Raw genomic sequence first — 12,810 nt, forward strand, 5'->3', positions numbered from 1 at the left:
TTTTCTCCATAGTTACACTGATTCGTTTTCACATAATCCCTGGTTGTACTGTCAGGAACCTGATGTCACAGGGACATGCCTAACCATTCAGTTATTCTATTATTACACCCATAAAAATGACATTGTCCCACCAACCTCCAGGTAAGTTGCACCAGCAAGATATCAAATGTATTATATTTTACAAGTATCCTTTGCAACACGACAGTAGCTTTTAGACAGTACTCAGTAGTCTTTTTTTTTTTTTTTGGGGGGGGGGGGGGGGGGGGGAGTACAAAAGGAAAATATTGTATAATAGGTATTAGAATGGCTTATTTGCATTATTCTTGTATTTAACCCTTGTGTTATCTTCGGGTCATTCTGACCCATCAGTCATTGTGACCCACCGTCGTATTGCGACAAATTTACCTCCTACAAAAACAAAGTGAAGCATTTTCTTTTAACTGTCAGGCTGTCTCAGATCCCCCACATTGCAATGGTTAAAAGAAAGAAGAAAAAAAAAAAATGTTTTTGTATTGGGTCAAATTGGGTAAACACAACGGTGGTTCGTTATGAACCTTTGGGTCATGTGACCCGAAGGCAGCACAAGGGTTAAGGCAGTGAACCACTTCAAAGCAGAATACTTATGAATCAAAATAGCTAAAATAGGAAAGGTTTTCACAGTACTGTCCATTTACCACAGTCATAACAGATTATCATCTCTTACAGAGTTTGTATCAAACCACCTGCTAGTTGTAGTCGATCATTCAATGGTCTGCATTCATCCTGCGCAATTTTGCAGGCAAATTATTCTCCAGCCTAGCCCCAGCCAAAGACATCTGAACTTGGGTTGGAGCAGGGGCAGGGATGGGGCTCAAGACATGCTTCTCCATCTCACCTACTGAACGGACGATTGGCTCCTTAGGCCCACCCTCCAAGGTCACTAGGTGTTCCTCCATCCCTCCCTGCCACCCAGATGCAATAATGAAGCTGGACGCTTCTGATTTGGAGGCCTTCTCCCCTGGCTGGGTCTTGCCAGCCGCCAGGCTCCAGTGGACACGCTCCTCTTTACCTGAGCTCCTACCTGGGAGCCTCCATGCTTGGTCCTCACCGGGGTCCACTGACAGCAGTCTCTCTATACGACCACGGCAGCCCCCATTCCCCAGGGTGGGGGAGATAGGCGAGGGCACGGAGAAAGTGGAGTTGGGCCAAGTAAGGGAGGCCTGCTCCTCATGCTCCTTCATGCTGTAGGGGGGAGTGGTGACTTCAAACGTGTTGTGGAACTGGGAGTAGTCAACTCTAAAAAAACCTTCCTCCAAGGACATGACAGGCAGGAAACGGTGGCCCCACAAAACTTCATCCTCTGTGTAAGACGTCCGGGCCTGGCATGTCATACCTGGAACCATGGAGTGGTGCACAGACATGGGTTACATAAGACACAGTGTGTCGGAGAGAGAGAAAAAAGGTAAATAAAAAAGGAGACAAATGACTGAATTTTACAAGCCTAAACCACTTCTGGAAATTTAAATAATGGACAGGTTGTGAATTAACAAACATTAAATCATCATAAAAAATGAATTTAATGAACTCTTACCAGTGGTTTCCACAATGCCCTCTAGAATAACAACTATCTCAAACTGCTCATTACTGAGTGAGCGCTGAGAAAGATCAAAGAAAGGGCTCTTGGTGTTGATTTCATGACAGATAGTCAGAGGAGACACCAGAAAAAGCTGGTCAGAGCCTGTCCCAAACCCAACATCCAGCTCACACTGGTCCAGGGGCAGGAACTCTCCCTCCGGGGTGTGGCGAGACTAAGGACACACAATCAAGCAACATGTAAGATGCTATTGTATGTTTTGCATGAGACTTATACTTATTTGTTTATGCTTATACCTTATAATAAGGTAGCATAAACAAATCTCATCTACAAAAGGGGAACGTGGTTTTTGGATGAGGTGTATACCAATTATTTTTGTTTTAATTAATGTTGAATAGAACAAATGTAAACAAATGTAACCAATTCCCTGATGCTTGTGATTCCATTGAACAAAATTCTGAATGTTGATGTCTTGAGAAGGAGTATTTTCTGAAAGCCAAGGAGAAAACATTTACATTTAGTCATTTAGCAGACGCTCTTACAGTAAGTACAGGGACATTCCCCCGAGGCAAGTAGGGTGACGTGTCTTGCCCAAGGACACAACGTCATTTGCAGTGATGCCGGTAACGCGTTACTTACGGCATCACTGCAAATTACGTTGTGTACTGTACTTACCAAGTAACGCGTTACTCTAATCTGACCACTTTTTTCAGTAACGAGTAATCTAACACGTTACTATTTCCAAACCAGTAATCAGATTAAAGTTACTTGTCCAAGTCACTGTGCGTTACTATTTTGTCATTAATAGTAAAATATATATTTGATTTCTTCTTGCGTCTCTGGGAGTGAAGCCATGTAGCCTATGCAACAATTAAATCACATTTTCAGCATGAGGGTCACGTCATATGTATATACATAGACCTACCACTCCCTCCCAGTGACTCTGAGTCGCCACTTTCCTCAAGCCCCTTTGCTCCGGTGCCATCTCGATTTGATTATATGTGACAAATAATAAAGACAAATAAGATAAATAAACTATTACATGAACAAATGCAACGAACCGCAACTTAATCCATGTTTTTTCTAAAAGTAATGGTTCGCAAATGATCTCAGATTTACTTTACTCGGGGTGTTTTTTATGGTTTGTTTTTTTCCCCAAGTAGGCACACGACTTGAGTCGTTTTTCCAAGTGCGTTCTTAGGTCAACATTTCAAAAGAAACTCTTGTCTATAAATCAACATTACACTTGTGTCTTGCCTCTCATCGGCTAAGTTACAGTGGAGATGTTTGGAGACAATGAAGTACCACGCAGCGACACAAACAACAATGGAGGAGAGAGAGAAATGCGCATATTCGAGTTGGAAATACACAGTGATGCACTCTAATCTGACCACTTTTTTCAGTAACGAGTAATCTAACGCGTTACTTTTAGAATCTAGTAATCTGTAAAGTAATAACGTTACTTTTTAAAGGAGTAATCAGATTACTTTTTCAAAGTAACTGTGGCAACACTGCTCATTTGGCACGGCCGGGAATCTAACTGGCAACCTTCAGATTACTAGCCCGATTCCCTAACCGCTCAGCCACCTGACTCCCTTGAGAAAGGCATAATATGTTTGCATTGAGTCAGGAGTTCTGACATCTATTTAATTTAAGCTACCTGCCACTTTCATACCAGAGATTAATGTAAATTGATTAATAGGATGGAATAAGAGGATCATAGTAAAAGTTGTATACTCAATAAAAATTTGATTCACATACAAATGCAGTTTTGATTTCTCTTGACCGAGATATTCCAATACAAAGACAGTTTGTTTTATAATATTGTATTGTATTAAACCACCAGTGTGAATGGCTTAACTTAATTAAAACAACAATATACTAGAGAGGGTACAATTTCTGGGGAAATTGTAGGGTGTGCTTGCTTGCGTCGGTTGCAGATGGGTCCGTTTTTTAATGACATTTTTACAACTGATATTTCTGTATATTTTATATAAAAAATGCATAGCCTACTTATTATTTATAAAGATTACATAGATTTAAAAGCATATTTTTTCTGCTTATTTACCACTCAAAATACTAAGAGTGAAGAGTAGAATGAAATAGTTGTCTTTCCCCTGCAAGAGGGAATGGTGATCAGCAGCCTCATACACTCTTAAAACAGATGTGTTGTTAGCTGACACAATTTCTGCGTTATTACCAATCAGACACATATTGTGTTGTTTTCTACAAATTGTGTGTTGTTTGATCTTACGATTGGACACACACAACATGTGTTAAAACATTGACCAATTACATCACTACTTCATCTTTGCGCGCCCAAAAAGAAAATTCCTTTTTGAAAGAAGCACTGGTAACCACGGAGTTGAAGACTAAAGGTAAATGTCTTTTTTTACTTTACTTGAGTTCGCAAATATAAAAAAGTAAATACCCTGGGATTTTATTTGACGATGAGAGGCTCGTTGTCTATAGGTTGTGACTGTCATGCTGGTGTGCTGAATGGGAACCGTTATGTGAGTGTAGCTAACATCAGAGCCATACTGTAATGAGGCTCTGGCTAACATTTACTAGCTTGCACTGACAACCTTCAGTTGGTAGCTAATGTCGTTAGCTAATGTAAGCTACTTGCTAGTAGCTAGCTAGCTAAGGTAGCTAACGTTAACGGTTCAAGTACCTAGCTAGTCAACCTGGATAATTTAATATGTAAAATTGGTTAGCATTTTGTATTCGCTATTGAAACATGGAGAGTGAGAGAACGTGAAAACCTGGCTAGTAACAGCTTGCGTTTTCTAACGATGAAGTCTATTTTAAGCACGTACTCTTTTGTCATAGCTTAATTTTGCATGTGGTGTTGGCTAGTTCGCGCCCTTTCGTATTAGTCTAACTATAACCATAGAGCAGGTGCAGCCCTAGTGGTGTAAATCAGTTTTTCCGCCATCCTTTTTCTCTCGCAGCACAATATAGGCTATGTATTGTAGGAAAAAATCTCACAGCAAACCAGCATGACATTTTATTTCTGTGAATTGAGTTGTTTTGTTGTGTAATGCCTTTTCAGTTGAGCTATTTTAGAGAGTTTTTTCCCCCACAGACGAGGCACAATGGAATCGGGACAGAGCAATCGCGTGTGAACTTGAATGCATAGGAGTACTGTAATTGGTCATTGTATTGTCTGTTCCTCACCTGTATAATTTTATTTTTCTGTTCAGTGCTACAATAGAGTAATGGGCCTTGAAAGGTTTAAATAAAACACATTCGGTAAGTTTCATTACTCAAATACGGTATTATCTATAAATATAATCTTACATTTTGACCTGTGCTATATGGTTTGATTAGCTAGCAAAACAAATGGTAAGTGGTAGGAGTGGTTTTGTGTTATTTTACTGTAGTGAATAATGACTAAAACCTTTTTGTCTTTTCTTTATCAGAAAATGGAGGCTAACTCAAAACAAATACTGGCATCGATCTACCTAGATGGCAGAGAGATCTGCAAGAAAGTTTACCACCTAAGCAATGCTAGGGAATTAATCGATGAAAGCAAATCTCAAGATGGCCTACCTTTTGCAGTAGATTTAGATCGATTTCTCAAGTATAATGCAGACTTCAATGAGTTTATTGATACAGATCGCAACACAGACATCAAGGAACTGGATAAATTCCAGTTATTTTTCCGGTCGGGTTCTGAGCTAGCGGATGCAGAAATTGAACTGATATGTCCGGTAAGGTTGTGAGAATTAATGCAAGTAGTTGTTCCTAATTTTTCAAGTAATTGTGCAGTCCTGTTGATAATATTGTGTTTTAAATGTTTGTTTGGGGATTTTAAACTGCACCGATGGCTCATACATTTTTGCTTTTGCTTGTGTTTTACTCCAGCCTGCTCCCCTGCCAGGACAGACACAATCTCTACCTGCCCAATCTCTACCTGCCCATGACAGGCTGGATGACAGTGGATTGGAGGCACTCAAATTACTAATTCAAACAAAAGCTCCAAACATACTCACAGAATATGAGGAATCTGGCACCTTATGCACAAAAAACAGGATGCTACTTGTGAGGGTTGCTGTCAGCAATCTTGTGGAGAGACAAGGATTGTAAGTTGACACTGTATTAAGTGTGAGATGCAAAAGTATTGACAATGGAGTGAAATTTGTTCTCATATCATACTTGAAATTAGTATTTTAGTCAGTAAATGTGAAGTGTGAGTATAACTGATGGAAATCGATGTTACTAATTGAAGAGTTTAGATGCAAAAACCTCTAAAAACCACTTCTGTGAAAAATGAGATAATGATATAAAGGGAAAGGTCTCAGTGCCTACTATACGATAATCAAATAGGCTTAAATCCCACGCTCACACCATTACAAAACTAGAGTTATTGGTGGAAACCCTTTAAATGTCAGCTGTGTTTTTGCCAATTTACCACAAAAATAGTTTGAATTGTTGCTGTCTTATTTTCAGTTACCCATCCAGTGATGACAAGGTGCGTCTTGCCAAGAATGTTGTCACCACGTTTCCTAAATTGAGTGTCAAAATCCAGGAACACAATGAAGGATATGTAAGTTAAAAAATAAAATAATGTTTGCCTTCCCACTCCACATTTTACTGATGTACCAAATGTTAGTGGTTTCAGAAATGAGGGCCATTGTATTGTTGGTATTATTGACTGATGCCTCATGTCCACTCTCTACCTTCAACCCATGCAAAGGAACACTACTACGATCCAGCTTCACACAGCGGCTTCATTGAAATGAAACTACGAAACCTTAGAAGGGATATGGAAGAAAGCCAGAGAAGGTATCGGCGGAAGAACAAATCAGGGGGCACTGTAACTCTGACTCTGACCTCGTCTGTGGCAAATACAGATGAGGATGTGAGTGAGTGGGTAACCCTGGCAAAGAGAATTAAGCCCTCACCTGAAAACCTCTCAACAATCAAGCATGCTATGGACCAGACCTACGCTCACAGAAGAATATGGATTACAACACAATCTCCAACATTAGCTGAGATATTTAATCAGTATCCACGATTCATTGACATGCCACACCTGGTAAGCAAATTCTTAATACTATAATTTGTTTATAGTTACAGTTTATCTGTCCTTTGAAGCAACCCTGCATACCTCAGTAAATATAGCCTGTTAATTCAAATGAATAAATTGGATTGAATATTTATCTTTGTACATCTTAGTTTGATTTAGACTTTGATAAACAGTTCGAGGGGAAGGTTGATCTTTTCCTTCGCAAATGGGAGACGAACATCATCCCTAAGCTAATGAAGGTTGCTGCGTTGGAGATGTCTGAGGATCAGGAAAATCCTTCAACCACCGGGAACAACAATGATGGTATGTTGGGTCGCATTCAGGAAGATGTGGGCAACATGCACTTATAACTTTTATGCAATGGATAATTACTTAAGCCAATTTAATTGTTCAAGATGACTTAACCTTAGGTAAGGGTAGATATCTAATTTGGATTCTAATATTTTCATGTAGACATGCTTTGCTTCAAAGCACTTCAGGTGCTCACGCATCTCCTTCCACCAACTGCATCTGGACGAGGGGCTGGATGGAGTCGCTGCAGTGTGAAATCAGCCATTTCCTACCTCATGGACTTTGTGAAAGTATGTTTGTGTATTATGACTTTTTGGTTGCATCACTGTTCACTGAACCTCCTGATGTTGTGTTGTGGTCTCCTCTACTAAATACTAGTAAATACTACTAATGTAGTATTTCAAACGTTTTCTGTTACAGCCTGGAACAAGCATCTCATCATTGCTTGAGAATCCTGATTCATCTAGAGCCCACCAGCCTTGCATCGTGTGCATTGGACACCCAAGTGGAGCTGCCCAGCAGTATCTGATCGTCGCAAGAAGTGACAAGATTGCTGTGCCACTTGGAGATGAAGGGCTGACCTGTGCAATTGACAAGCTCTTCAAGATGTATTGGGTTTGCAATCTTAAGTACCCTGTCCAACTGCAGTCTGTCTTCTCCTTCCTGGAGCATATTTATGAAATACCCATTTCTGTTAACAAAAGATCCAAAGTTGTTGAGCTTATCTCCAAGCTCCAGGCTATATCATAAGTAAGCCATGTATGTGTGCCCAAGGTGCAAGCGTGTCATTGGAGGAGAAGTCAGGAAGCTTATCCGGCATCTTAGAACTTTTCATGCTTTATCAGATTCCCAAGACTTTCAAATTGTATGTTGCCAGAACAACTGCCAAAGAACATATCACAATTTAAACTCCTATAGAAAACATCTTAAGAAAGACCATTCAAAAAGGATATCAAATGAACAAATTGACTATGTCCCAGGACACTTGGAATGTTGTAATATGTTGAATGATGATGACATTGATAATGAACCAATTCCAGTAGGAGCCACAGTAGATATCAGAACTACAAATATGACCGTGGATTCAGCAACTCTTAATGATTGCGCATCTGCATTTGTAGCCCAAATGTATTCTTCACCTAATACAACTCTCACTGATGTGCAGAGGAGCGTTACATGTGCAAAAGAAGTCCTAGACCGAACTATGGACATTGTTGAAGAGAAAATGCTCTCCTTTATAGATACCCATTCTATACCTCATGATGATGATGCTTTTACAACTTTGATGCAAGAATTGGAAAATGGGAGGAAAATGTTTGAGGATGTTGACACTCCCTATAAAATGGGCAAATATTTCTCTGATAAAAAGTGTCTTGTGAAACCAACAGACATATTCTTGGGGCATAGGGCAGATACTGCCAGAAAGAATGGACAAATGACACAAGTGCTGATCTCAGACACATGTCAGTACATTAATATTATTGACACAATCAGATTTCTTTTTAGTAGTGAGAAAATGCAGAGCCTTTACATGGAGTCTAATAAAAGTATAGATGGTAAAATGCGAGACTATAGCGATGGTGCACAGTTTGCTACTCATCCTCTGTACAGTAGATATCCAGATGCCTTACAAATACAACTTTATTTTGACGATGTAGAGACCACTAATCCGTTAGGTTCTAAAACCAAAATACACAAAATGGGAGCTGTGTATTTTTCCTTGAGGAACTTGCCTGCAGAGTACAACTCATCTCTGGCAAACATTCATTTGTGTCTCCTTTTTAACTCTATAGACAAAGAAACATATGGGTTTACAAAAATACTAGAGCCGTTGTTAGAAGACATTAAATATCTGGAAAGTCATGGTATTGCAGTTGACATCAAAGGTCAAACCCATTTGCTTTATGGTACCATTTGCCTTTAGACAGCTGACAACCTTGCTTGTCATTCCCTTTGTGGGTATTTGGAGAGTTTCTCAGCTAATGTGTTTTGTCACTTCTGCTTAGCTGACAAAGAAAATGTTCAACATGTTTTTGAAGAAGATGAGTTTGAAAAGCGTACTAAAGACAATTATCAACAACATGTAATGCTGAACGATTCCACTTCAACAGGCATCAAGCAAGACTCTTGTTTGAATACACTTAAATACTTCCATGTAACAGAGGGTGTTTGTGTTGACATCATGCATGATGTATTAGAAGGTGTTGCTCCTTTGGAAGTGAAGCTTTTGCTCCGACAGTTAATATATGAAGATAATATGTTTACATTGGAGCAGCTTAACAATAGAATATCAAGCTTTGATTACGGTTACATGAACGAAAAGAACAAGCCATCTGTAATTCTGAATCTTAGAACAAATGAAAATGCTGTCAGGCAGACAGACAGCCAAATGTGGTGTCTCTTACTATTTTTGCCACTAATTATAGGAGACCTAGTTAGTAGGCAGAGTTCACATTGGAAACTGTTCCTTCTTCTGAGAGAAATATGCAGTATAATATTTGCACCTGTAGTCACAAACGGACTAGGTGTGTTTTTGAAGCAATTGATTATAGACCATCATAACATGTTTAAGACACTCTATCCAGACAGGCGACTTATCCCTAAGCACCATTTCATGATTCACTATGGTAGAATGATTGTAATGTTTGGACCGCTTGTCAAGTTATGGTGCATGAGGTTTGAAAGTAAACACTGTCCAATGAAACGTCAGGCTCATGTAGTCTGTAACTTTAAAAACATATCCAAAACACTGGCTTACAAGAACCAAATACAGAGTATGTACAGCTGGAAATTTGGGAAGCCACTTGAGAGAGAAATATCAGTTCTTAATGCTTTTCCTGTCATTGTAGGCTCTTTAGAACTCAGTGAGCTGCTCCTTGAAAAACTGCATACAAAGGATGAAAATCTTGTCATTTTAAGCACGGTTCATGTTGCACACACAGTTAGTGTGTTTGGTCAGACATATAGAACAGGCAGTGTAGTCCCTCTTAAATATGATACAAGAGGTGAATGCCAGTTTGGTGAAATAATTCACATCCTTCCAGAATCTGACAAAGAATCATTAATGTTTGTCCGAATTTTATCAGTTCAGTTTTTTGACCATCATTACTATGCTTATGTGGTGAAAAAAAAAGATGTGTTTGAAGTGGTTAGCATTAATGACCTCGCAGATGTCAGACCATTGATGTCAATTTTCAGGGGAGATATGGTTTACTTAAATCCCAGGTACAAGATTGTGTAAGTTTAAATGAATATATTCTTATATTCATTTAAGTTATATTCTTAAAAAGTATTGATTGATTGTATGGAAATGTATTGATTGTATGGAAATGTATTTATTACCATGATTGTAAAATAAATTAACATTTTGCTACATCGGGTGTATTGGGTGTATCATTATTATGAACATTTATTAACACATTTATTAACACACTAATGTGTCTATATAGGGACCACACATATTGTGTTAGATTTGACACAATTACTGTGTGAAAATCTTAACACATATCATGTGTGAGTGTTTTTAACACAGTAGGTGTGTTAATAGTAACACAATATGTGTGGTCCCTATATAGACACATTAGTGTGTTGGGAATTGACACAACTTGTGTTGATATTAACACATCTGTTTTAAGAGTGTAGTTGAAACAAAACGAATACATTTGGCAGACCGATGTAAAAATGACTTAAACGTCATTTTAAGTTGTTCCCTTCTCGTGATATTTTCAGGCATTTAGCCTACTCATTGCATTCATTCGTTAATAAAGAACCCCCTTTGAAGCTTATTCTAACAACGACGTTACCGGCAGTAGCTATCTCAGATGGAATCGCGATTCAAATAGTACCATCTGCTAACTGAAAATATGCCCCCAAAAACGTAAATAAGCTTGACATTTATTTAGGGGAAAATCCCTCATTCTTAAAAATCTCAGTGGTAGCGATCATTGTCAGTAACAACGCAAAATGCGATATAGCCCTGTGTGGAGAAGCTGCAGTACTAGACTGTGTTGTCTTGGTAGCGATTGCGTTGGTTGAATTCGACTTAACGTTCCGTTGTACGGTTTAGGCTGAAATTAACTATTTTCATGAACAGATTGACAAAGTTTAGGCTGTGGCAATGGAGGTCAGATTAGTAGTCACTAGTCAGATAGTTTCACCTATTGAAAGACTATTTGATTTAAGTAAGGGTAGTGCCGAACATGTTCTGTCGCCGTTTGACTTCCTAAACAGCTGTGCGGAGATGTTTTTGTTAGCCTAGCTACTAGACTAGTGTGTCTCGCGTACAGCGTTGCAGTGAGCTACACTGGTTTGAAACCAGGTAATGATAATTTCACCCACAAATCGTTTACTTGTAATCTAATGTCATAATAAATCCTACAACGAAAATGTATTTGTGAGGAATGTTTATTTTAACGATTGAAAACAGATGCATCATAGACCACTGTACACGGACCTTTTTTGGAATAGCTAATGAAATAACCATATAGCACAAATGGTATAACAAGCCATTAATCGTTGTTTTGATTATTCCATATCCTTTATGCTGGTATCTGCAAAAAATGAAAAATAGCCTCGTAATATCGTTTTGTCCATTTTGGATGTCAGAACCAGATTATGGGGAAAGGCTTGGTTTCCGTTGTTTTGTTTCATTTTGGAATTACGGAATATCCATATAACACAAACGGTATAACGAGCCATTTACTCATTTGTTTGATCGGCCGTATTATGCATACTGGCACAAGTGAAAAAGAGAGAGAGGGGGAGAAATGTGAAACTATTGGGGGTGTTATTACTTGCGAACACCAGAGGGCAGCAACGACTAGCTTTAAAAAAAATGTTCCTGTGATCTGCAAGCCTACAATCTTGACGACATGGCAGTAAAGAATGTATAATACATTACAACACATATTCTAGAACTGTAATCACCAGCTGCATATCAGGCACGACACTAACTATGATCCCAGTTATTAATATGTGTGGCATTTTAATCACTGAATGCATCACGGGCACTGTGCACGAGTGAATATAACAACAGGATTTATGAAGGAGGCATGTCTTAAAGAATATATTGTGCTTATTAAAGTTATGCATTGTGCTTATTAAAGTTATGAACTTAGAAGTGTGCTCAGGCTTAAACATTGGGTCTCACACTGAGTGTGGGAAGCAGGCTGTTCTTTGTGTCTCTATCTTTTCATTTTCAGAAACAACCTTGAATCTGGGTGGAGATGGCACCCGAGCAGGTGGGACGCGGAGGCAAGAACAACTCCCTGATGCACGAGAGAACAAGCTCAACCCTCTTTTCATCTTTCTGTTTTAATTGCACTGTATATTATATGCTGGGGAGGGACAGATAGCCAGTTGGACTTCGTGAACCAGCCCAAACTCTGTTGCGGGTAGGGAAACGTAGACAGCCCCAGAGCTCTGTACTTGTTGATTTCCAACTGCTGCATTAAAGCTGATATTATCGGACCTCTGCGACTCCAGACCACTCTTTCTAGAACACAGATTTGTGTCATAGAATACCATCATTACTTATTGGAATAGACACAAAGATTTTAAATCCTTCAACTGGTGACCCCGACGCTGAAAAGAGGGAGTCCAGAGGGTTCCGGCCCGACCGACGGATCGGGGGAGAGACCCATACACCGGTGCGAGGAGACAGACGTAATCGTCAGAGGCCTCCACATAAAAAAAAAGGTAAGCAGACACCTGTTAATTCAAAGTACTGCTATTCGGAACTGAGAACCAAATTTAGACGATTACTATGTTTCATCGTACCTAGTCAAACCAACAGTGGTGGGAAATCAACCGTTTTTGTGTTTTGTCTTGTCCAAGGGGAGGTTAGAGTCCTCTCCAGGGGTTAGAGTCCCTAAATTCGTTGTCCTTGTCCAAGGGGAGGTTAGAGTCCTCT

General features: G+C 39.3%; 1 protein-coding gene across 1 annotated transcript in view; it reads right to left on the bottom strand.

Annotated features, from left to right (window-relative positions):
• Nucleotides 1-743: 743 nt before the first annotated feature.
• Nucleotides 744-12,810, bottom strand: part of LOC136950532 (G protein-activated inward rectifier potassium channel 1-like) — a 48,960-nt gene continuing 36,893 nt past the window's right edge. Inside the window, exons 2-3 of the mRNA XM_067244927.1 lie at nucleotides 1,571-1,787; nucleotides 744-1,372 (exon numbers count right to left, since the gene is read on the bottom strand). Of these exons, the coding sequence (XP_067101028.1) occupies nucleotides 744-1,372; nucleotides 1,571-1,787 (846 nt within the window). The remainder of the gene's footprint in view (nucleotides 1,373-1,570; nucleotides 1,788-12,810) is intronic.

This window comes from Osmerus mordax, chromosome 10 (genome assembly GCF_038355195.1).
Source record: "Osmerus mordax isolate fOsmMor3 chromosome 10, fOsmMor3.pri, whole genome shotgun sequence".
Classification (NCBI taxonomy): Eukaryota; Metazoa; Chordata; class Actinopteri; order Osmeriformes; family Osmeridae; genus Osmerus; species Osmerus mordax.